Source organism: Bos mutus, chromosome 12 (assembly GCF_027580195.1).
Source record: "Bos mutus isolate GX-2022 chromosome 12, NWIPB_WYAK_1.1, whole genome shotgun sequence".
NCBI lineage: Eukaryota > Metazoa > Chordata > Mammalia > Artiodactyla > Bovidae > Bos > Bos mutus.
In genome coordinates this window covers 18,139,421-18,166,393 of record NC_091628.1, presented here as the reverse complement: position 1 = coordinate 18,166,393, position 26,973 = coordinate 18,139,421, and the positions used below count along the sequence as shown (strand labels likewise).

The following is a 26,973-nucleotide window of genomic DNA, read 5'->3' as shown; positions in this document are numbered from 1 at the left end:
GGAAAGCAGACAAATTGCCAAGATGATAGGTTTATATAAAAAGGAAAAGTGGTGCATCTGTAAATAAAAATACAAAACACTGTAGAATGTAGATTTTGTGAAAATATGAAGATGTCTATTCAATAAAATGTGTTTGAAAAATTAGCTAACAATTTGAAAAAAAAGGCTATTATACTTTCACAATTATAAAAATTCAATTACATTAAAAAACAAAATTTAAGTATTAGAAATACAAAAGAATATCTTTATAACTTCTTCTTTTTAATCTTTTTTCACCTTTATTGAAGTATAATTGACAACAACCATATATATTTAAGGTGTACTATGTGATGGTTTCATAGAAACACACATTGTGAAATAATCACCACAATCAAGCTAGTTAGCATTCATTACCTCACAGAGTTACCTTTTGTTCTCTTTGCATCCCTTCCTCTCCTTTATAACTTCTTGATAAGGAAGGGCCTTTCTAGGTTTGACCAAAACCCAGAAGTCGTAAAGAAAAACACAAAACAACCCGACTACATAAAGCCTGAAAACCTCTGTGTGACTAAAACAGCAATAAACTAAGTTAAACAAAATCTTCAAAAAGTAAACAACACTGATTTATTCTAATTGTACTAATTCCTATTGTCAAGTCATTCTTTATATTCATTAGGGGCACTCTGAAGTGCAGTCTCAATAATGGCTTTCAGCTGAGTAAAGCAAGGCTAACAATGAAAACCAGCTAATGCATGCATGCCATAGTCAGTGTTCTACATTTTCTAGTCATTGATGAACTGAACATCTTTTCATACGGGATGAATCTACATATATTCAGCAGGAGTGGCCTTATCCCATTCTTTTCTCAAACAAAGACCTTTCAGAAGACCTTGAGACTCACAGAGATATGCAGGTAAACTTGAGCCTTTAATAGGACATAGGTATGTGGCTGATGGGCATTTTACTTTCTCTTCCAATATGGTTTAAACCCATAGATGGTTTACCTGGTTGAATTATCACAATAGGATTATACCAAAGTGAATTCTTCTTCTAAGAAGTGCCATTCTACTCACCAACAGTCTTCATGTTTCACCCAAGTATCACTTTTATTACTCCATCTCTCCCAGCCCGACTGACACAGAGGTATACAGAGAATGAAGTATGCCATGAGAATAATAATAAGTACGGCGCAATGCACAGAAGCACAGACTCTGGAGTCACACCACAGGTGTTCAAGTCTTGACTATGTACTGGCTGCCTGACCTTGGAGAGAGTCGCTTGACCTTGTTATGATTCACTTTTCTATACTGTAAAGTGGAGATACTAATGACAATAATGCCTAGTTATCATGCATCCATCCACCCACTGTTTGCCATACGTCTGCTCTGTAACAGGTGCTATATTAGGAAGTAGGAACATAACAGTAAGCAATCCTCCAGATGTCAGCTACTGATAGGGTCACTTCAGAAGCCTCTGTCCTCTTCCGCCTTACTCAACATGTTCATCTGAAATAAAGTTTAATCATCTTCTACCACAAAAACCTCCCACTCCTATCCACTTTGCCATACGTCTGCTCTGTAACAGGTGCTATATTAGGAAGTAGGAACATAACAGTAAGCAATCCTCCAGATGTCAGCTACTGATAGGGTCACTTCAGAAACCTCTGTCCTCTTCCGCCTTACTCAACATGTTCATCTGAAATAAACTTTAATCATCGTCTACCACAAAAACTTCCCACTCCTATCCACTTTTCCCCATATCATTATCACTTATATACAGTTGTCCAAAGCAAAAAGAAATCACCTATTCTTTCTCTCACTCTCCACTGGAATCCAGTCCACGGAAGTTATATTGGCTCAAACTTCAAAATATATCCCAAGTCTAACTTCTTCTCCAGGTGGGACTTTTAGAGAGTTCTTAAAATCCCAGTGCCAAGCATATAGTGGACACTCAATAAATATTTCTAGAATGTTATATGACAAAACCCTATCATGGGTTTAATTAAATACAGCAAAGCATAAAGATGAAAGTGGATGATAGGATTTGCTTTCTAATTGATAACTAAATATCAACTGTAGCAGCTGGCTTCCAAGATAACCCCATTAATTCCTCCCACTGGGTATTTATACCCTTGTACACTTGTACACTGTACCTGGGTTAGTCTGTGTGGTCCATGGCATATAGCAGAAGTGATGGCATGCCAGGTCTGAGATTAGCTTATGAAAAACCTGCAGTTTCTATCTTAGGTTCTCTCTCACGGATCTCCTCGTGCTCTAGGGGAAAGCAGCTGCCATGGACCAAGCAACCGTATAGGGAAGTCTACGTGGCAAACAAATGAAGCCTCTGACCAACAACAAATAAAGGAATGAGGGCTACTAATAACCATGTGAGTGAACTTGGGGGTGGATTCTCCAACTCCAGGAAAGACCAAACCCGATGGCAGGCTTGGTTGATAACTTGAACAACTCTCCTGAAAGAACTGGAGCCAAAACTACATAGATAAACCACTCCCAGATTCCTGACTTTCAGAAATTATGTGCGAAGTAAATCATTAGTTCTTTTATTAAACTGTTAAGCTGTGGGATAATTTCTTACACAGCAATGGATAACTAATACAGAATCTGACTTTTTTAATCTAAAGAAAATATTTAATGGAATATTTAACTTTTGAAAATTTATGTATTTGTATCTATAGCACTGCTTGCATTCAGGATTCAGAAGTTTACTCTTGGGTTTCAGGTAAGCTGTTTTATGTCACTGCTAACCTACTTAAATTAACTCTTAGCATAATCACTCTCTGGACATTTCACTCCATTTTGCCACTTAATCATGTGAAGGAAACCAGATTCTCCCTGTCAGCAATATTAGTATAAATCCCACTTAATAAGTAATATGGATAGAAAAAGTAGAAGTTGTAAGTCTATTCTACCTGATCTTTCATATTAACATACATCTAAAGCAAGAGTGAACGTCTCCAGAGAGTAAAGGACTTCAAGGCTATCAGGTCAAGGTATTCTTAAAAGAGATTCTGATTATCTAAGTAAGTACAAGGTCTCCAGTGCTAGTAGAAAAGTTAACAATAGGGGAAGTGGAAGACAGGAATTGCTATTGTTTTCTGGGCATTTTAAGAAATATTATTGGCCCTACATTACAGGAAATGTTTTTGTACTATCCTAAGCCAAATCATTATAAGACCATTTTACCTTGCAAAAGGAAATTAGAATACAAAACACAAAATTGTGGGCAGGCCTTGACCTGACAGTTCTTTCCCATTTAACTTCACTACTTCTTTAACACTGATATTTTTCAGGATTCTTCTGCTAATATATATGCTGGCTGAGCCATGATCATGAGTTTAGTTCTATCTCTGCTTACTCCTAAATCTATTAATACATTTCTGACTAAAACTACTCTTTCAAATTCCAGATCTAGTGCTTCCAACTAAACACCTCAGATGTCCGCACATATATGTGGCAAGTATCTCAAATGCCAACATGTTCAAATATTAACATGAACGTATTACCTTCACCACCAATCAGCTAAGACTTCTTCCATATCCTCTTTGGTTATCTGTTATCTATCACTTAATTACCCACAGAACAAGTCTTAGAATTACCCTCAGTGCCATCTCTGCACTTATCCTTTTGATTCATGTCAATTTTAACATATTTACACCTTCATATTTAAAACTGGTTTCTTGTACATAGCAAAGGGCTGGGTCTTGTTTTTTATCCATTCTGAGAATCTCTGCCTTTTAATTGGAGTTTGGACTATTTACACTTAATGTAGTCATTGACACGGTTAGTTTAAATTCTACATCTATTTGTCCCATTTGTTCTTTATTGCCTTTTGACAAATGTGCAAAAGCAAATCAATGGAAAAAGAATGAACTTTGACCTAAATCTCAAATTTGTAAAAATAAACTGGAAATGGATCATCTAAATATTAAATGTGAAGCTATAAAACTTTTAAAACATAGGGGAAAACCTTGGGGATCTAGGTTCTTAAGACTTGACAACAAAAACATGATCCACAAAATAAAAAACTGATAAACAGCACTTTCATCAAAATTTAAAATTTTTGCCTTGAGAAAGACCACACGAAGGGAAGAGTCTACAGAAACTTTGAGAAATTATTTATAAGCCACATATCCAACAAAAGACTAGAATCTAGAATATTTATATATTCTAGAACTCTCAGTGGTAAAAAACAAACAAACCAACCCACAATTCAATTAGAAAATGGGCAAAGACCTGAAGAGATACTTCACCAGAGAGAAAACACAGATCACAAGTAAACAGAAAAAGATATTCAACACTGTTAGCCATCATCCTGATGGGCAATGTAATTTATAATGTCAATGAGCTATCCTTACATGATCAGAATGGCTAAAAGAAAACTGAGACAATACCAAAAAATGGCAAGGATGCAAAGAAACTGGATCACCCATGTATTGTTGATGGTAATTCAAAATGGTACAACTGTTCTGGAAAATATCTGGGAGTCCATACAACACAATAATTACATGACTTTGCAACTGCACTCTTTGAGTATTTATCCAAAACAGTGAAAACTCATATGTTTATATAAAACCTGTACACAAAAGTTTATGGCAGCCTTACTTGTAATAGTCAAAAACTAGAATCAGCCCAGATATTCTCTAATATGTGTACAGTTAAAGAAACTGCAGTACATTCATACTATGAAATATTAGCAATAAAAAAGTATGAACTATTGATATATACAATATCTTAAATGAATCTCCAGAGACTCTGGCTCAGAAGATAATCCTATTTGATTTCATTTATATAACATTTTGAAATAAGAAAAATTTTAGACATAAAGGACAAATTAATAATGGCCAGGGGTTAGGGCAGGTATAGTCAGGCTAGAGAAATATGAATATAGTTCCTTGTGAGATGGAACTGTTCAGTTTCTTGTCTGTGAGGGTGATTATGTGAATCAGCACATCGTCCCCAGACAGGCTGCCAGGTAAACTCTTAGTTGAGGGCTTTATGGTAAGTGAAATAAGTCAGACAAAGACAAATACATCTTCCATATCAGGGTATGTGGAACCTGTGGATATAGACGGTTGATTGGGCTATGCCATTTTATATAAGGTACTTGAGCATCCACAGATTTTGGTATCTGCAGGAGTGCTGGAGCCAATCCCTTGCAGACAAGGGTCGACTCTACAGTAAAATCTCACTTATATGTGCAATAAAATCAAGAGCTCACAGACACAGAGAACAGACTGAGGGCTGCCAGAGCCAGGGGGTGGGCAAAAAGGGGGAAGGGGGTCAAAAAGTAAAAACTTCTAGTTATAAAATAGTCATGATAGAAGATACAGCAGGGTGAGTATAGTTAATAACACTGCAGTGAATATTTGACAGTTGCTAAAAGAGTAAATCTTAAAAGTTCTTATCACAAGAAAAAAATTCTAACTACATTTGGTGATGTGACTCACTGTGGTGACCACTTCACAATATATACAAATATTGGATCATTACGTTATACACCTGAAACTAATACACTGTGATAGGGCAACTGTATCTCAATTAAAAAACATTTTTTAACCTGGAAAATTATAAACAGCTGATTAGAATAGTAGAGTTATATCATCTGTTCACTTTTAAGCTTTTTCTGTTTCTCTTATTATTGCTAAGAACCTTAATAATATCTTTCCTACATTATAAATAAAAAATGTATTCCTAGAAAAACCTTAAACCTCACAGAATGATATCACATGTGTTTAGAAAGTAGCAGAGTTTAGTCAGAGAAAACTGAAGTCATGATTCCAGGTACAAGTAGGGATGGATAATGGTCATATGTCGGAAAATGACAGTAAGGCCAAGACTTGACTGTGAAGGACAGACATGGTAACCAGAATCTGAAGGTAGATTCAAACTTAGGGTACTATGTTATCAAGGAAAAAAAGACAAGGGGATAGAACTACCTTTAAGATCCCAGATGCTCATTCAACCATACGTAGGATAATTAACAGAAGTCAAGAAAGCTAACCTAGTTGTGCCTACTTCAAAACATACCAACAAACAAAAGCACAATGTTAAAGTTGAGTCAAGCTTATTTAGTATCTTACTGAGGACTGTAGGCTGGAAGAGGTCACGGGGGAGGTCGGTATATATGTGCATTCGGTGAAGGTGAATCTTGCAACCAAGCATCCATCTGGATAGAAGGTTAATGGTGTCAGTGCTTTTCTAAGCACAGAAAGATGCAAGAATCCAGGTTCATAAAAAATTTCTCCTGAAAATGCCTATCAGAAGGCCTCTTCTGCCAGTTTTCCCAGAGCACATTCTGCCCTGAATTCCTTTCAGGGGGTGCTAAACTTCAGTGACTGCACTGACCAAGGACTTAATTCTTGCAGAAACTGCTAGCAAGAGACATTTTTTAGTTGGCATTTGTATCAACAAGTTAATACAGGTTGTCAAATGTCACTGCTTTATTGGAAAACTGAACTCAGCAGAAGAAAATTCAGTCCCTTGAGGTAACGGGGTACTAGACAAAGCACGAAGAGAAAAAGATAAAATAACAACTGCACAGGGACACAGAAGTCAGGGTAGATCTGACTTGAAACTGAACTACTGACCTGGGGCTCTTTTGATAGTTAAGTCTCCTAGAAGCATTTAGCTTGAAGAACACTTTCAAGTAGCCACAACCAAAACAATACAAAGCTCCAGTTTATGATGTGCCATGCCAAACAAAAATCAGAAGCAGACACACAGAATTTCGTCAAATTTAAACACTATCTAGAGATTTCCAATTGCCATGAAAATCTTGGGGACAGGAACTTGGTGAGTAAAGTCATGGAAGATAAAGCTGGGAAATAGAGACTGAGGAGAGCTTTTTATAAGATTGTTTCTCTTAATTCTCCCTCCAACACAGCATTGTAAAGCAGTTATCTTCCAGTTAAAAATAAATTTTAAAAAGAGATTGTTTAATAGTTAAAGGGTAATTCTTTAAGACAGCTATGTGATTTATTCTTCACTTCTTTCAAGTGTTCCTTCAAATGCCCCCTCATCAATGAGCCCTTCCTAAAACTCTCTACATAGAACCTCCTTTTTCCTAATAAATGTAGTTTTTTTTTTTTTTCAGACAACTTATCACCATATGTCCTACCCTTCCTATAACTCTCTACTAGAACCTCCTTTTTCCTAATAAACGTAGGGGTTTTTTTTCCAGAGAACTTATTACCATATGTCTAACCATACAACTGTTTGCTTATTGACTGCCTGTATTCCCACAGTAAAATATAAGCCCAGGAATTCTCTTTCATTTGCTGCTATACTCCTAACACCTAGAAGAGTTCTTGGCACACAGTTTGCACTCAGTAAATATCTGTTCCTGAATAAACAAATAAATTCAGCATACCAGAGATAAAGATAGCATAACCAGGAAAAATAATTTAAATGTGCTTATCCTAGTTCCCTATCCATATAACCAGGACAACAATCCAGCAATCTTTCTCTTGTTTTGATCAGCCTGAAACAGTTCGTTCTTGTTTAACTGAAAACAACAACAAAACAAAAGGTTTGGCTTTAAAGGGGGCCCTTTTGTAGTCAGTCCTTCCGGTCTTTTGTTTGTAACCTTTCTGAGGCAGCACTGGTAACAGCTGGTATTGACAGGAAGTCCTCAAAATTTCCAAGAATGTGAAATCAGTTGATTAAAATGAACACACTGGCAAACCAATAAAAAGAAGTGACCATGAAAATTTTGTTCTGGGAATGGATTAGTAGTGGCTTAGAATCTTAGTGATTAATTCTTCCATATGCCTTTGCATTTAATATATGTTAAAGAGAAAAATCTTTTCCTTTGAATTTTGGCTTGGTTAGGCTAGGTTAAAAGCAAAACATCTACATTAATGCTTAAAGTCAAATGTATTTCTGCTTTTAAATGTATTTGCAATCATGTTCACAGTATTAGATCTTAAAAATACATCATTCGTTAAAAAAAGGAAAGAAAGAAATGAAATGTATATACTCATTGCCCTTCTAGGAATTTAGAATGAAACTAGTTATGAGGCATTCTTCAGAGAACTGAGGAGACAATCACTCAAATTATCTTCTGTGTTTTTGGTTGAGAAAGACATGACTATTCTAGTGAGACTACTGCTGTTTTTGTTGTTTTAGTCACTAAGTCACATCCAATTTTCTTGCAACCCCATGGACTACACTAAGACATTATTATCAGGCATGGCTCTAGTCATCAAGTCTTGAAATTTGAAACTTATTCAACTTTAAAGGCTAGCCTTCTCTAGACATCATCTGCTCTGGATGCCCTTTAACTGACTTGATTGACTCTCATCTCCATATTGTACAAAAGCTATTGTTATACTCTATATTACAAGTATTTCCTTGTTTTTTTTTTAACCTAATTCAGTTATATGAATATAGTTTAAAAGTGAGACACTTTAAGTATCGTGGAAGTAGAGAAGAGGAATTGATGAGATTGAAAGGCCTCACAGAAAAATGGGATAAAGTTTTAAGAGGGGCAGATGAAGGAATGGGGAGCAGGAAGATAGGAAAAAAGGAGGAAGGGAACAACTCAAGTGTTAACAGTGATAAACATGCTCACCCAAGTAAAGTCTTACACCACATTCTTGCTTCTCTTTACTTCATCTCTTTGCTTGAACCTGCTACAACCATCATTCTTATACACTTTTACTTTGTTATAAATCACCATCCATTAGCTTTTACATTTTTCTTCTAATCCCACCCATCCCTATAAGCTGGTTGCACTGTTTGAACTTGTGTAGATGACTCTTGCTCCAGTAAAGAGTAACATAAAGTGTTATGTGTCTGCAGTAATAACAGAAAGGTGAATCATTTTCAAATGATATCAATTATCACAAATTTAACAAATGTTCCTGTTAGGCTAAAATATTTTTTATATAAAACAAATATATTCTATCAACATACGTTATAAATGTTCTTTTTTCAAAGTGAGGAAGTTTTGCTTCTAAATCTAAATAGAAACTATCATGGAAAAATCTAAAATGAGAAAACTTTGGCTTTTTTCATAGGTGTAAATTTGAGATGGAAAAGGACCCTGAAGAATAACTTCTCATCAAGGCAAACATTTCTTGTATTCAAAATGAATAAAATAAATTTAGAATGTTTTTCTTACATTTAAAAACTTAACTGTCTCACACTCTCTTTTAAACTTGAATATATTTATTTCACATACTTTCTCATTCAATTTTTTGCATATATTTGGACTATCTTAATCTTCCAACAAATAATACATTTTCCCAGAACCAAAATTTGACATTGGGCGGTTTTCCCAAATTGAGAGTCAACAAGAAATGGCATACCTTCTACCATTAGATCATAATTTGAAGTGGTTCATGTGTAAAGATTCACAATGTATTTCTGAGATAAAGCAAATTTCTTTCTTTGACATCCGGGATTGTTTTCTTTCACTAAATGAAAACTATGCAATCTACTTTATTTTCCTTTTCTCCCTTGTGCCAAATGCAGCAGCTTCCCCTCACCTAGATTTTTCTGCCCTTCCCATTCTTCTCTTTCCCATGGTGTATTATTTTTTATTCTTTTACTAATGTGTTCAAAAATTTATGTTTTAAGATTTTTATTTTTTGCTTTTGCAAACATTTATTGCATTCAAGAGGAATAATTTTTAGAATAATGGATATGACTAATATTCAGAATAATTTCTCTCACATTTCTCACATTTAAAAACTTTTAACTGTGCCACACCAACTCCCTTTTTAAACTTTTAAAATGTAGGTATAATTTATATAAAATAAAATCTTAAATATTTAGTTCTATCAGTTTTGACAGTTTTAAAATTATAACCTGCTTTAAGTCCTTTTTGGATGAAATGAAAGGTATAAATGAATAAATAATTAGTTGATTCATTCATAACTTGATCTACGACTATCTGGCAGGGTAAACTGGTAGGACTGGAGATAAGACAAGTAAGACACTACAACAACCATATAGATAAGAGCAGTGGGGTCAGTTTAAGAAGACAGCAGTGAGAATAAAGAAGGTACAAGATAAAACTGATATTACCATTAAGGCTAGAAATAACCAATATGAAAAAACAGAAAGGAAGAATAGCTGAGGAGCCCACTTTACACATTATTTGTTTATAGCGGTGTTCAAGAAAGCCTATTTTGAATCAGGCATGAAAAAGTAGAAGACCCCCTAGAGAAGGAAGGGGCAACCCACTCTAGAATTCTAGCCTGGGAAATCCCATAGACAGAGGAGCCTGGTGGGTTACAGTCCACAGGGTCACAAAAGAGTCAGATATGACTTAGCAACTAAACAACAACATTAAAAAGTCAGATTTCTTGCCTTCTCACAACCACAGTTATGGCAGAAATTTAGTCAAGAACTCAAAAGTTACTCAAATCCTTACAAGTTAACAGAATTCTCTCTCAAACTGATAACAAAAAAAAAATAGTTATACAACTAAAACACAACTATATCATTACTAGAGTGATAAATAATATATATACTTTGAAGGCTAGCTAGTTACTGACCTGACTTCTTCATAAAATAAAAATTTGAAAAGTGATGAGAAAAGTGAAAGGTAATGAGATTCATAAAATTTCAAATCAGCTCTTAAAAAACCCATATAAGAAACCAAGAGATTCCCAGATTTAACTTTGAGAAGTCTGTTGCTGTTCAGTTGCCCAGTTGTGTCCAGCTCTTTGCTACCCCACGGACGGCAGCACACCAGGCCTCCCTTCAGAAGCATACAGATCTCATAATAAACTGTTTGGTCTCCTAAGTCTGTCAAAACAAAAGCATCTATTAAATATACTCGAGTACTTAGACTTATTTAACTGCCTTTGTAAGTAGTTATTTCACAATTTTCATATATTAATCTAAGGAATTTTAAAGTTGTCTAATTTCACTTTGATTCCTTAATTAGAAGTCAAATTAAATATTTTGAAACATCTAGCATTCAATGATCTTCCCATTCAAACAGTCATTCTGCTGTTGCTCTTCCTCAGTAGAAATAATTCTCAATAAATACCAGTTTATCAGTATAATTCATGCCTCAGTAAACATGTGAGTATCTACTAAGGGCCAAGCACTGTGTAAAACTTGGAAATACAAACATATACTAATATACTGATAATAACAGAAAGTTTAATTCAATGAATAGTGATCTATCCATTTTTAAGCAAATGAAACATGAAAAAACTACAAATGAACAGTTAACTAAATATTAAGTCAAGTGAATAACATCAGTATGTGGAAGAATATTCCAATGTCTCATTAGTTCATTTTATCGGACAATGCCATATTCAAAATGAAAGGAAAAGCAAACAAGATCAGGGCATATAACTGATTATATTTCATTATTTAACGATATACCTAAAAAGATTGTCAATTTGAAAGTAGATTACTGAGAAACTGTAACAGAAATTTTTCCCCAATGAGAATACAAACTTATTAACTACTCTCCTTATTGCTGTTCACTCTAAGTTTCCACCTGTCTTCTTTTATGAACACATACTGCCTCTCTTCCATACCAATGTGATACAAAGAAATTCAGCCTTCTAAAGTTCTAAGTTTATTGAGTGCAAGTAATATTCCTATTTTTTTGTGTGTCACTTGATTATAAATTTCCTAGTCAAAACAACAAAAGCAGACTATAATTCAGGGGATATTCATTAACAAACAACAAAAGTTGCTGATCTTGGTGACAGTGCAGTCCAAATTAAAAAGGTTAAAAATCAGCATAAAACATGCTGCAAAACATCAGTTTTAAATTAGCTACGTAATTCATGAAAGAAAAATAAATTGCTCTTAAATTTCCTTCACTGATACCCTAAAGGAAGAATTTCAGCCCTTCTACATCTAGTAAAAATGGCAATATAAAATAAGAAAAAATAAGAAAATGTGTCCATAGATTGTGATATCATCACTCTTTGAGGAAGTAACATCTATATTCAACTACCCCTTTCCCACATATACTTTCTTCTGATTTCTTTGGGCTTTAAAAATGAGTACACTTTAAATATACAGCGAGAAAACACTCACAAGAGCTTTTAAATGAAAACAAAATCTGACCCATAGTCCAATATATAGTTAATGTCATAAGAAATGGGGTAGAGGGAAGGCTGGTGGCGGGGCGGGGGGGAAGGTGCTTAAAATAAAATTCTGAACCTAAAATTTAGCCAAGTAGTGTAACTTTTATTTTCCAAAATTTATTTCAAGCAATATAGGGAAAAAATATCTTTGTTTACAAAGATGCAATTTTGTTCTGTAAGCTTAATACTACACACCAAACAGAAACATTTTAGAATTTATTCTTCAGTAAAAGTGATTATTAAAAAAAAATGGAAGTGCTATAAAATATTAATTTAAGTTTCTAGAAAAGAGCAAAGAATGTGAGAAAAAATGTTTATGAAAAAGTAAAGAGATTCAGGATTGGAGCCATTCACAACCATGGCAATTAAATTAAATCTTGAGGAGCAATTATGGAAAACAGAAGCCAAGGGTGGCAAAATTTGGGTCTCTCAACTCAAATCCTTTTTACGACTAAAAATGAAATTTCTCTCTTTTAGAGCCAACAGATTTTTTAACGTTATATTAAGTTACCACCAACAATTTCAATCTATAAATATACTTACACATTTTAGTTCCCCCCAGCCCCCAAAAAGTCTAATCCCAAACACAGAAGCAATCACATACAGATTTTTTCCCTCTCTCTCGATTACTACCAAAAAGAAATAAAGAATTTTTTAAAAAACCTCCTTGAGAGGTAGCCAACATTCCAGAAGGCATTTCTGCAAAAAAGGAGTTAAAGGGCAGACTGCTTAATTAAACAGTCAGAGGCCCTTTGCAAGCCTCCTAGGTATATCCCCAGCAGATAGGGTATCAGATTAAAGGAACTGCAAACAAACTGGGCAGAAACCTTTCTTTGTTCAAGCCCAGCCTCTTCTTCCTGTGATGTCACATTACAAATCAAGCAAGCCTCTCTTTTTCTCTTCAGAGAAAGCCCGTCTCGCAACACAGCTGGCAACTGAGGAAAAGGCCTCCAAGTCAGCAGGAGCAAACACGCTTAGGAATTTATTTCGGAACCTTTGAAAGACTCCTCTGCTTACCCCATCTGGGATCCACTGCAGGAATACCGAAAAGGAAAACTTCATTTAAAAGGTGTAAGAAGTAAGTGAGATTGAACTGGGAATGTTTAAGTCTCAGAAACTTTGCACTGAAAAGCAAAATGTGATTGCTAACTTCAGCTTAAACATTCTGCAGCATAAAGAAACTTTCATTTTGGAATATTCATCTTGACCACGGAAACAGAAGTTTACAGGATGAGGAGTTTTACTCTGTGTCAGAACACAGTTTTTATTTAAACTTTATAATCCAATGGATTGGCTTCATTGTGTTTTTAATACGAAGCCCTGGGATCACAGATTTTCTGGAAACTCGAAAATGAACATTTTTTCTTGTTGAAGAATCAAGTGGAAACTTTATAGCAACAAACTTCATGTTTCTTTTGGAAGAAAAAGAAATATTTGTAAAACTTTGCAAAGATCCAAAGGATTTGCAAATACATTGGAGGTTACAAAGTAGTCACGATCTGAATATCAAAGGAGACTGTTGCTAACCAAAGGACTTCAACACTGTAAACTGGACGTGCCTTTATAATGGTAAGCAATAACAGCTCTGACTGCATATATAATGACTCCTTTAAGTACACCTTGTATGGGTGCATGTTCAGTATGGTGTTTGTGCTTGGGTTAATATCCAACTGTGTCGCCATATATATTTTCATCCGTACTCTCAAAGTGCGGAATGAAACAACAACATACATGATTAACCTGGCAATGTCAGACTTGCTTTTCGTTTTTACTTTACCCTTCAGGATATTTTACTTTGCAACAAGGAACTGGCCCTTTGGGGATTTACTTTGTAAGATTTCAGTGATGTCCTTTTATACCAACATGTATGGAAGCATTCTGTTCTTAACCTGTATTAGTGCTGACCGGTTTCTGGCCATCGTCTACCCATTTAAGTCGAAGACGCTGAGAACTAAACGAAATGCAAAAATCGTTTGTATTGCTGTGTGGTTAACTGTGATGGGAGGAAGTGCACCAGCAGTTTTTGTTCCATCTCCGGGCAGCAATACTTCAGCAACCTGCTTTGAAAATTTTCCAGCAGCTACATGGAAAACCTTTCTCTCAAGGATTGTAATTTTCATAGAAATAGTGGGGTTTTTTATTCCTCTCATTTTAAACGTAACTTGTTCTAGTATGGTGCTGAGAACTTTAAATAAACCTGTAACATTAAGTAGAAGTAAAATAAATAAAACTAAGGTTTTAAGAATGATATTTGTACATTTGGTTATATTCTGTTTCTGCTTCGTGCCTTACAATATCAACCTTATTTTATATTCTCTTATGAGAACACAGACATTTGTCAATTGCTCAGCAGCAATAGCAGTAAGGACCATGTACCCAATCACTCTCTGCATTGCCGTTTTAAACTGTTGCTTTGACCCTATCATTTACTATTTCACGTCGGACACGATTCAGAATTCAATAAAAATGAAAAACTGGTCTACCAGGAGAAGTGACTCCAGATTCTCTGAAGTTCAAGGCACAGAGAACTTTATTCAACATAACCTACAGACGTTGAAAAATAAGATACCTGATAATGAATCTACAATATAAGCTGTCTGAAATAAGAACGCCAGGACTTTACAGAACCTCCAAGGTCCTTCAACTGTGAAAAGTGTTTTCCTGGACAACAATTTTTCCACCTCAGAAAGAAAATAAACATGTGGACATTTTAAAGTTTTTAGTATTAAAAAAGTATTTGATGTGTTAAGCATTAAAATGTATTCTGTTCTTGTATACACTCAGTTTTATTTTTCTGAGCCACTTTGATTTGTACCTTTCTCTTCATTAGAAAAAAAAATCTCTAGAAAAGTTGTTCAAAATATAAAAGTAATCATGATTTAAGTCATGTGATAACCATCTGTATGGTCTTTGAATATCACAGTGATTTTATACTAAATAATTAACAAATTAAAATTTTCATTTAAGTGTTTAATACCTTTATTCAATATACACCTAATTTTGATTTCAGTCTTAATTGAAACTACTAATCATGTTTCTTAAACTATAATAACATAAATGAGAAAGAGTCATGTAAAGAATCTATAAGTGTCTTTAGAGTATTTTTCAAAAACGCAGTAAAAATGCCTTCTGTAGAATGACACACTGACACTACTTGAGGATGTCCAACTCTTACAGATAATATTTAGGATTTTGTCTTGGTGTGTGATTTGTAAAAAGCAGATACTGTATATATAGAATAGTACACTTTAAAATTACTCTTTTGATTCATTTTCTTCATTTAACAGCACTCAATTTAAAAAACGATATATGCCACAAAAAGTGATGTGGAAACCGACAAAATGTTATTTTGCTAAGTAAATTTTAAAAAATACTACTACAGGTATATTTTAAAGGCATATTTATGTCACAATAAGTAACTTGTTTTTTAAGTATTTTAGCTCAGAGAAATAACATATAATACTTGACACTTAAGACAGTGATCAGTACATATGTTTTGATCATTTAAGCCAAACAAATTTTTAAATGTCTAGAAATTTGTATTTTCCCTTTACAGTCAATTAGAACTTTTCTCCATATAGAATTCTAGGTTTACAATCATTATCTTTCTGAACTTTGGAGGCCTTGATCCATCTTTCTTTAAATTGCAAGGTTGTTAAGTCAAATATTGAATAGCTGAAGAATATTATTTCAAGTAGACAAGATGTTATTGTATGTCAAAATAACTTGTGAAGTAAGGATATAGGTCCTTCCCTAAAAAGTAGCAAAACTAGAGGGTCAAATAACTAAGTACAATTACATTCATTTTACTAAACATAAATAAGGTATCGCGTTGAGCTAAAATTTAGATATGAAGCACTATCTACACTGAAACGCTTTCATTTTCCAACATATCTTTTCTTTCCCCAAATTCAAGCAGTTTTCCAAAGTTAACTAAAAAAATTATTTATTAGCAATCTATCTGATTTTCACATTTTCAATCTTTCAAGTCCTGAATACAAATTTGGATAAACAAAACACTCTTTGTTTTAAGGTTTAAGTTTGAATTTTGCTGTTTCTGGGTTTGAGTTGCAATGTTTCAAATAAATCATAGAAGTAAGCTAAATAAACTCATTTCAAAAAAAATAACAGTGGAGGATTTTCTTGTTAGTGAGTGATAGTCTCCTTTAAATGAACCTACAACAAAATAAACCCTTAAAAAAGAAAACTAGTGAAGAAATTAAACGTAGCTCTTTATATGCCAAGAGAAGTATATATGTTATAAAGATGTTTTCTTCAATTGACCCTGAAGTGCCTTTATTTGATACCATTCTTCAGAAAAAAACAAATATATTTAGCACTCTAAACATATAATTTTGAGTTGGAAAGCAACTAACAATTTAATAATACAGAAGAAAGGTGCAGAGTTTGTAACTGAGATTTCTCAGTTTTCTTGGATTAAGTATCTGTGAGCAAGACCTCAAAAGCATTCATATTATTTTAAAATATAAGCAAAAATAGTCATCAGATAGTTGTTACTACTGGAGAAATTTTTGTTGCCTGCTTGTCAACAGGAAGATGAATCAAAAAATTTATAAGATTCTCCTTGAATACATAACAGACAAATATTAGTTTTCCTCAACTACAGCTTCAAATCCTAGGTAAATCTTAACTACAGGGACAAAGAGGGTACAAAAGTTATTTTTCTCTGTTGGTTTTGCATTTTTAAGTAAATTATACATTCAGAGGGTTATCTCTTTCCCTTTTACCCAGAAAATCTGTATTAAGAAAACTCAGAATTTACTTTTTGTTTCCTTAGAATGACAATACTAGCCCCTCTCTCCCCCCAAACTGCCCACTGTTTTTTACATCTTTATAAAAGAGTAGATGATTTATCTAATCTTCCTTTCCGTATTAAAGTAAAAGAAGTAAGATGAAAAGTTTTGAAGTGTGTAAAACCACTTTCCAGCATCCTAAGGATTGATTTCAAACTTAGAAGTGATCTTTTCTAAGCAAATCAACCAAGTAGCTTGTTTAACAAAAGAATGTATGAAAATATATGTATTATATCCACAGAAAATTAAAAGGAACTTAAGGCACTACTTTATCAAGGAGTTTTATCTTCATATCCTGCATTCAAAATACTGAGAGTCAATCTGACGTATAAACCTTAATTATGGGATTGGTATTGAAAGAATTAGTGACTCACTTGAGGAATAGAAAATGGAAGATCAGCAAATTTCATAAACCCAACTGAGAAACATTTAACTTATAACTGGTATGCAGCTAGCAAGAATCTGAGGCAACTGCAATTTTAGACCTCTGATGAACAAGGTACCCAGTCTTTCGTCACTGTATTAACTTCTGCCCTGCGGACTGATCTTTATTTACTATCTCCCAACACTCAAGACTTCCCTGGTGGCTCAGAGGTTAAAGCGTCTGCCTGAAATTCATGAGACCTGGGCTCGATCCCTGGGTTGGGAAGATCCCCTGGAGAAGGAAATGGCACCCCACTCCAGTACTCTTGCCTGGAGAACCCCATGGAGGAAGGAGCCTGGTAGGCTACAGTCCATGGGGTCCCAAAGAGTCAGATATGACCGAGCGACTTCACTTTCACTTTCAATACTCAAGAACTTTTTAATACCTGCATGCCACATCCAACCCCAGATATCACAAATGAGGGAAGATATGACCCTTTTATATATAACATTTTATAAACAGTGCCTACTAGTAGATGAATCTTAAGGAAATTCTAAGGGAAATTATTTTTAAAAAGTTCTTTTGAGCTGTCCTGAAAACCAAATAATCCACTTATGACTTTTAAAAAATAAACTCCAAATCTAAAAGAATGAATGGATAAATGTAAAGACACAGAACATATTTAAATCAACCAGAATATTTAATGATCAACAATATTTCTTAAATAGCAACATTTTCCAGAGGTCAACATTACACTATCCTAAAATCACTAGTTCTTAAATTTCTTTTATCTCATTTTTTTCATGACATCTGCTACCAATTTTTTTGACAATTTTATAAAAGTATAAAGAATATCACTTAAACAGGGCAATAAACCAGGATAATAAAAGAATATGAAATTAACTCCAGGCAAACTTTTCTAACAAGTCTTTCTCCTTCTTCCATCTCTTAAAAAGATTTATTTCAGTAACTCCTTAAAGGGGAACAAAATTACCAGTGCTAAAAGCAGTGGCCAAAACAGAATTCAAGATGCAGGACCCCAGAAGTAGAGATAATTAACAAATTTAATTAACGGTTTTCAAACTCAAAATTTGCTTTATATAGATTCAACCAATACTTTTTGAAAATAATTGACATATTTATGGCCAGCAGGAATGTGAAAATATATTCAACATCTCTAATTAAAACAACAATGAGATATTACTTCATACCTGTTAGAGGACTATTCTCAAGAAAAGAAGGACTAACAGTGTTGGTGAGTATGAGAAGAAAAGAGAACCCTCCCACAGTGCTGGTGGGAATGTAAATTGGTACAACTGTGGAGAACAGCATGAGATGCCTCAGAAAATTATGAATAGAACTACCACATGATCTAGCTGTTCCGCTTCTGAGTATTTATCTGAAGAATATGAAAACACTAACTAGAAAAGATATATACATTCCTATGGTCATTGTATCATTATTTTTAATAGCCAAGATATGGAAACCACCTAACAGCCCATCATCAGATGAATGAATAAAGAGTCTGTTATATATTTGTTTGAATAAATGGTACTCAGTCATAAAAAAAAAAAGAAACCCTTGCCATTTTCAACAACATGGATAGATCCAGGAGGCATTATGCTAAATGAAATAAGTCAGATGAAAAATAGCAAATGATTTCACTTGTGTAGAATCTAAAAAAACAAAACAAATGAATTTAAAAAACAAAAACTTGTAGATACTGAGAACAGATAGTGATTACTAGAACATAAGAGCTAAGGGGTAGGTGAATTGGTAAAGGGCATCTATTGTATGGTGATCAATGGTTTTTGGTGATGATCTCTTTTTTCATAGTGTATACAGCTGTCAGACTGCAGTGGGGCACACATGAAATTTATATAATGTTATATACCAATTTTACCTAAATAAAAATAGGAATAACCTATGGAAATAAAATAGAATGAGAAACAAATATGTGCTTTTATGGCCAAGTTACAGTTATTAGTCATAGGGTGAATGTGTTGAGTTTCATTATGTTCCTATCAAAATGACTGGTGGGAAATTCATAATTTAAAACTGAAAGAGTCCAGGGGTCATTTATACAACTTCTTTATCTTAGGTAGAAGAAACGGAAGAAGTAAAGGGCCAAGTAACTTCATAAGGTCACATAACAAGTTAAGGTAGAGTCAGGTAAGAGTTTTTTGGTTTTTTTTTGACTTGTCTACTCCTTTAATGGTGGTAAAGGGAGTAGCAGATGCAAAGGCCTCCTTGGAGAGAACCTAGTATGTTGAAATGATTAAACCAAATCCACAGTGTCTGGAGATGGAGGGCTGAGATCCCTCATAAGCCGTGATACAGCCATGGCAAGCTCTGAGGAGTGGGGCGCTGAAGGATTCCAAGTAGAAGGAAAGACACGAGTATGCATTTCAAAAAACTCCCATCCCTCTGATTATAGTGAAGAGATGCATTTAAACTCAGGAAAAAGAAAAAAACAATCACAATAGGAGCTATATTTATTTCATTTAATTTTAAAGAGATTCTCTTATCCTCTATTTTGATTATGTCCTTTCCCCCTTATTAAAATGCTTTCTTTTTGAAATGATGGTGATGATGAGTAGGAAGACTATTTTAATGTGTGTTACTTGGAAAAATTAAGTTAGCAGCCCTGTGGAGAAATTGATAACATTCATATACTGCTGGTGGGAAACAAAACGGTGTAACGCTAATGGGTGGGAATTTGATGCACGCACACGCACACACACTCACTCACTCACTCTTATCCTTTAACCCAGCATTCTGATTTCTAGGTATTTACCTTGAAGACACACTTTCATATAATAATATAAATATATATTTTATTCATATATTCATATGAATATATTATTATATATGAATATATATTATTTATATTCATATATTAATATAAATATATTCATAATATAAAAATACATATATGTACAGGATGCAGTATTATTTGAAACTGGAAAACACTGAAAATTCCCTAGATGTCCAAGTGCAGAAAATTGGTTGAATAAATTACAGCACATGTACACAGTGCAGTATGTTAGTTTTTGAGAATTCTTAAAGAGTATAATAAAAATCTTAAAGAGAAATTATCTGTTGTAACTTAATGGAGGCTGAAGCTGAGCAAGAACAATAAAAAAATTTTTTTTGAAAGAGTGAGACACAAAACACAGCTGTTTCCTATTTTAAGTTTTCTTATTGTGTTCTAAATCTAGCATGTACAGGAAGACACCAAAAACACCTTTGATATTTGTCTATTTCTGATAGTAGCAGAAAAGATTAAGAACCAATATGCAAATTAATAGAGCCACATATGCAAAGGCCACTTGAATGCATTTTAAAACAGACTAGGTTGTGACAGTTTAGTTTTTAAAACATGACATAAAAATCTGGAAAAGATAGATGTCAAAAAGTTGGTTCTATTTTTAATTAAAAGTAACTGAACTTACACGATTTAAAAACAATTGCCCTAGAGTGGTTCTAAAATTTTATTAAACTATTAATAACAGCTTCTGATTTTGCTGGAGGAATTCAGAAACTCCATTAAACAGAACTGAGATCTCATAAGATACCTCTATTTTTGTGTTCCTTGCACATCCAGATTCCAAAGTCCCTCCTCACTATTACAGTTAGGATATGAATGACACTAGTTTAGAGACTGAAAATTCTTGGACTATATTCAGGTAATTTTCTAACATCATGACCTTATAGAAGACTCTCTGAACAAGAGTACAAGTGCTTCCATTTCAACAGGTTAAGTACAGAGGATATCTCCATGCTATTCTTTTACAATTGCCATTTCTCTTGTCTGTACTTGACTAATGAGCACTGACCTTAGGGTAATTAGTGACATGATTCACAACTAAAGCACCACAACAAATTCCAACGGCAGTATAACAGAGAACACTGCCCATATTTAACAATGCTGGAGTTCAGTTACACCTGTTTTTCCCTGAACTTATTCCATTCTGAGAAGGCAGTGAGAGAGACAGAGGTACGTCGGAAGAGAAAATTTCTACATACTTGTAAGCCAGGACAAACAGATCCAATACTGTTTAACTGTGTTCTCAGTCCTCTGTTCTTAGGAAATCACTGTATAGTAGAGAAAATGAACTAAAGAAAACTAATGATTAATTGTGATGTTTCTAAAAGGTACCATTCTCATAAATGTACATTTATTCCTCATGGCAACCCTGATAAGTATTATCATGCCCATTTTACAGATGATGAAAATACAGTCTGAGCTACAGGCACATAACTTGCTGAGAATCACACCAAGAAAGTTACATGGCATCTCTGAATGAACCTCAGCTTTTTCTTGTCTATAAAACAGGAACAGCAATGTTTATCTTCTGGGAAGATTAAATGGGATATGGTGACGCCAAAATCCAGACAGAAGGATCTGCTATAGCACAGTGACACAAACACAGATAAAACATGAATAAAGAAACTAATCACAACAGTGCATATACCTGGTGGTAAATTAATATACACCACGAGGCAGCACAAAGGTTAAAAGTACCGGCTCTGGGACCAAGACAGTTTGATCAAAATTCTAGCTCTGCTATCAACTTAGTTTTGTGGATAGGGGAAACGTTCTTAATCTCTCTGTGCCTCCACTTTTTCATCCATGAAGTGGTGATAATGAGAGTATCTACTTCATACATTTGTGCGAAGTAAATGAGTGAACACATTTCAGCACTTTTAACAGTGCTGAATGTTACCTATCGTCACTTCTACACTGCAATGTAATATGCATAAGTGAGGGTCATTTTGATGTAGGTCTGCATGATGATCAGATTCCAAAGAAGCTAGTGATGAGCTTCTTACAAGCACTGCTTCCTAAAGCAAGTTTCTGTGAGCTACCTAAGGCACATTTCTGAGTTTGAGATTTTTTGTTCTTGAATTTCTTTAGTCCTTTGTGCCAATTCATGAACAAGGAGAATGTGTCATATGGACAATGGGGGAGGGGAAGGGAGACATGAATGGACAAGTCACGAATACTTTTCCTCCACAGTGAACTCGAGCAATTTCTCACGTGTGTCAGGGTGTTCCAAAGATTAAAAAAAGAGACAAGTACATAGAGAAAAGAACACACTGAGGAGTCAAGCCCTGGGCTCAAGACAAGATGGCACTTGAACAAACGTCTAGAAATGGAAAAAATTTTACGTTTAAAACCATAAACAGATCTGGATCAAGAACTCAGGTTCACAAAAACATTCAATACAGGAGAAGATGTGGAACAATTTATAACAGTTATCTGTCTCAGTTTCTTTGGGTTTTCTGTTTGTTGTTTTTTAACATATGAAGAACCACATAAATAAACCATTTAATGCCTCACTGCTTCTTCAATGGTTCAATTATAAAGAAGAGTTATTTTATTAAATTGAGCTTACTTATATCTTAGAGCTTTATAAAGCAATAATTTATTCGAATTTCAGTGGATAATTGTTCATATGAACTAAGTTACTATCCTTATTTTTGTGCTTTTTCTGTATATTTGTATTTTTTTTAACTTCTCTCTAGATTACTTCACTAGTAGAACACAAGGTCTCTATCAAAAATTTTATTTCTAAGATATTGCCTTCCTTTATTTTTCATTCTTGGACTTTACATTTTTTCATTCTTACAGAAGATGTTAGGCATACCTGAAATTTTTCGTTTAAAACTCAGAAAGAACTCAGTTTTAACATTTCAATCTATAAAGAGATCTAGTTTTCCATTTCACCTCACTCTCACCCTTCCCTTCAATCTCCCTGAGAGTTGATTCAAATATTTAATTTTCTCAACCCTAAACTATATATATAACTACAGATTTAAAAAATACTTATATTACTATACTAAAATATCATTCAGAGAGTTACATAAATGGAACATACAGATGCACTAGTAACTTCTTTTAGAATCTCGTTTTCTCCTTTTGTGAAGTCTTCTAATCTTTTCTTCCTGGGAAATCTAGTAGATCAACAGCGACAGCACACCACACAAAGGAGGGCCTCACAAAGGGCTGCATTTTCTCCCGTTTCCAGTACCGACTAGCTCCAGGGCAAAACAGTCCACCTTGTTACTCGAGATAAAAAACGTACATGCTATTTTTTTCATTTAGAATAAAATTTTATACTGTCTCCTATGCTGGACTACGGAGAAGGCAATGGCACCCCACTCTAGTACTCTTGCCTGGAAAATCCCATGGACAGAGCTCTGAGCCTGGTAGGCTGCAGTCCATGGGGTCATGAAGAGTCGGACACGACTGAGCGACTTTACTTTGACTTTTCACTTTCATGCACTGGAGAAGGAAATGGCAACCCACTCCAGTGTTCTTGCCTGGAGAATCCCAGGGATGGGGAGCCTGGTGGGCTGCTGTCTACGGGGTCGCACAGAGTCGGACACGACTGAAGCGACGCAGCAGCAGCAGCAGCAGCAGCAGCATGCTGGACTACATGCTACAGTGGTAATAAAAACAGTGTGAATGAATAAACAGAAATAATGTGGTACAATGAAAGGAGAACTTTACTAGACTAACATGGAATTTGGAATCAAACCAATCTGGGTTCATATGCCAAGTGGGTGACTCTAGACAAACTGCTTAACCTTCCTGAGCCTGCTTCCACTTTTGAAAAACGAAAACAGTATTAACAACATCACAGGATTATTATGACAATTAAATTAGACAAACACTTTTGGTGCACAGCACACTGCAACTAGTTAAGGAGTATTAGCTGCCTTCCATCTATGGCTAATGAGCTGCTAGCTGGGACACAGATTCCTAGGTTCCTCCTCATATGGGAAATTAGACTCACGCCTATACCTACTTTGTGGACTCAGTGTAAAGAACCAACAGAGCACTTCACTTTAAAGTCAAAATCATGTAAAGTCAACTAGGATTTGGCCACTCTAAAGAGTGGTCCACGGGCTAGCAACATCAGAACCACCTGGGGGCCTGTAAGAAATGCTGAATCTCAAGTCCTGCCCTAGAACCACGTGATAAGAAAATTTATTTTAATAAGACCTCCATGCATAGTAAAGTTTGAAAAATACTCCTAAGAAAATAATCCTCCGCCTGGAAGGAAGAAAAGAACTTTATCAATATCAACTGTGCCAAAAACTCAAAAGCACAAAGGGCATTTACAATAGAACATACTGATTTAATTAGCTCAGGAGAGCAAGTTAGAGAAAACAGGCATTACGGATTGACAGAATCTGAAATTGTGAGAAATACAGAATAATTCACAAGGAAAGGGAGGGGGAAGGCAGGAAAAAAAAAATTAAAACACTGGGTAAAGAGCACAAAATTTTCCAGAAGCAAATGGCACTCTCACCCATGAATAATACAGTAATGTCTATAATGATGTCCCTAGCTCAAAAAGTAAAATTACTTTAAATATACTCTGCCAAAGAAGACAAGAAAGCATATATATTCTCTTTCAAAATTATTTCCCTCAAAAAACCTGTGTGTTTACACACATGCACACATATACACACATATATTTTAAAGTAGTGCATAAAAAAAATTGAACCCTGAATATTCATTGGAAGGACTAATGCTAAAGTTGAACTCTACTTCGGCCACCTGATTGGAAGAACTGACTCACTGGAAAAGACCCTGATGCTGGGAAAGATTGAGGGCACAAGGAGAAGGGAGCATCAGAGGATGAGATGGCTGGATGGCATCACTGACTCAATGGACATGAATCTATGCAAACTCTAGGAGATAGGGAAGGACAGAGAAGCTTGGTGTGCTGCAATCCATGGGGTTGCAAAGAGTCAGACACGACTTAGCGATTGAACAACAAAATTATCTTGTATAATATCTTTTGTACAATATCTTTTGTACAATATCTCATTTACCAAGAGAGCTAGCTCTTCACTTTTAAAGGATTAAAAACAGACTTTTGAGACTAATTTACTAGTCTTAAATCAGGACTCATGTACCATTGCCAATGTGGTTCATAATTTTCCCCCAAATATCTTTCCACATTTCCACACCCAGTTTAAGTTTTTTCCCAGCCACTTACAATTGATCACTCCCTCCTTTGACCCTCATGGCTTATCTTATTTCACAGTATATCACAATGATTTACTTTCCTATAGGTTCCAAGCCTCTTTAAGGGTAGGGGCTATTTCCCATGTCATTAGACACCTCGCTGGGGAAAGTATAATTCCTTTCAAATAACTGATATACAAATATCAGATACGATCCAAAGAGAATTGGGAAAAACTGAGGTAAAGGAGAGCAGGGAAATGAGACCTCTCTGTTATCCTTTTTTGAAAAATGTTTCTTCAACATTTTACACATTGTGAAGCAATCTAAAGTAGTGGCACAGCTTCAGCAGTGGCAACTAATTCTCAACATTTACATAGTTTTGTAGAATCATAAAATATTTGAGCTAGAAATACTAAAATCTTTTTGGTCTGTCTCAATTTACAAAGCAAGAATCTAAGACAAAGACATTAACTTACACGTGGAAGAAGTGGGCTCTAAATGTCAGGTCTTCTGATTCCCACATTAGGCCATACTCACTCTCACTATGTCAAAGTGGTTTGCTCCAGAGACCAAAGAATTCTCTGAACACAGTGGTTCACCATGTTGCAAAGGAAGGATACTCCAATAAAAAAAAATAAGAAAAACAAACCAAAACAACAATAAACATAGGGAGTGCTTGAAGAATAGCAGAAGGCTAGAGCAGGGTCCAGAGCAGGCACTGGCGACCCACTCCAGTACTCTCGCCTGGAAAATCCCACGGACAGAGGAGCCTAGTAGGCTGCAGTCCATGGGGTCGCTAAGAGTCGGACACAACTGAGTGACTTCACTTTGACTTTTCACTTTCATGCATTGGAGAAGGAAATGGCAACCCACTCCAGTGTTCTTGCCTGGAGAATCCCAGGGACAGGGGAGCCTGGTGGGCTGCCGTCTATGTGGTGGCAGAGTTGGACATGACTGATACGACTTAGCAGCAGCAGCAGCAGCAGAGCAGGGTCCAATTATCACAACCAGAGTAAAGAGGCTGCATTTATCTAATGGCAATGGGGAGCTACTGTGGGTTTCTGAACAGGAATATTGCATGAAAAAGCATTTAAGAATATTCACTCAGCACCAAACTATAGAATGCAGGGTAGTACCAAAGCTGGGAGACCAGGCAGGAGTCTATAATAGCATGGTCAAGGTAAGAAGGTAATGATATGATCTAGGAAAACATAAATGAAAATAGATATTTAACATACTAAATAAATATGACATGTGGTTTTTTTTTTTTTGGTTTTTGTATTTATAATTACTGATCAACTTTAACTGATGCTTTTGAACTGTGGTTAGAGAACTTCTTAGAGAAGACTCTTGAGAGTCCCTTGGAAAGCAAAATCAAACCAGTCAATTCTAAAGGAAATCAACCGTGAATAATCTTATGGAAGGAAAGATGCTGAAGTTAAAGCTCCAATACTTGGGCCACCTGATGTAAACAGTTGACTCACTGGAAAAGACCCTGATGCTGGGAAAAACTGATGGCAGAAGGAGAAGAGGGCAACAGAGAATGAGATGGTTGGATGGTATCACTGATTCAATGGACATGAACTTGGGCAAACTCCAAGAGACGGTGAGGGACAGGAAAGCCTGACGTGCTGCAGTCCATGGAGTCGCAAAGAGTTGCACACGACTTGGCGACTGAACAACATTTTATATTAAGACTATAAAACTACAGAGAAAAATAAGAAAAAAATGTTCAGTA

The 26,973-nt window shown here is 35.0% G+C and overlaps 2 protein-coding genes across 3 annotated transcripts in view; one reads left to right on the top strand and one right to left on the bottom strand.

Moving 5' to 3' along the window:
• Positions 1–26,973, bottom strand: part of RB1 (RB transcriptional corepressor 1) — a 120,489-nt gene that overhangs the window by 20,029 nt on the left and 73,487 nt on the right. The window lies entirely within an intron of this gene.
• Positions 12,955–14,842, top strand: LPAR6 (lysophosphatidic acid receptor 6). The gene has a single exon (XM_070380313.1). The coding sequence runs from the start codon at positions 13,634–13,636 to the stop codon at positions 14,657–14,659; it is 1,026 nt and encodes a 341-aa protein (XP_070236414.1). The 5' UTR covers positions 12,955–13,633; the 3' UTR covers positions 14,660–14,842.

What these genes read in the sequence shown, in the direction of transcription:
- LPAR6 (XM_070380313.1), top strand. Translation starts at nt 13,634, where the DNA reads ATGGTAAGCAATAACAGCTCTGACTGCATATATAATGACTCCTTTAAG.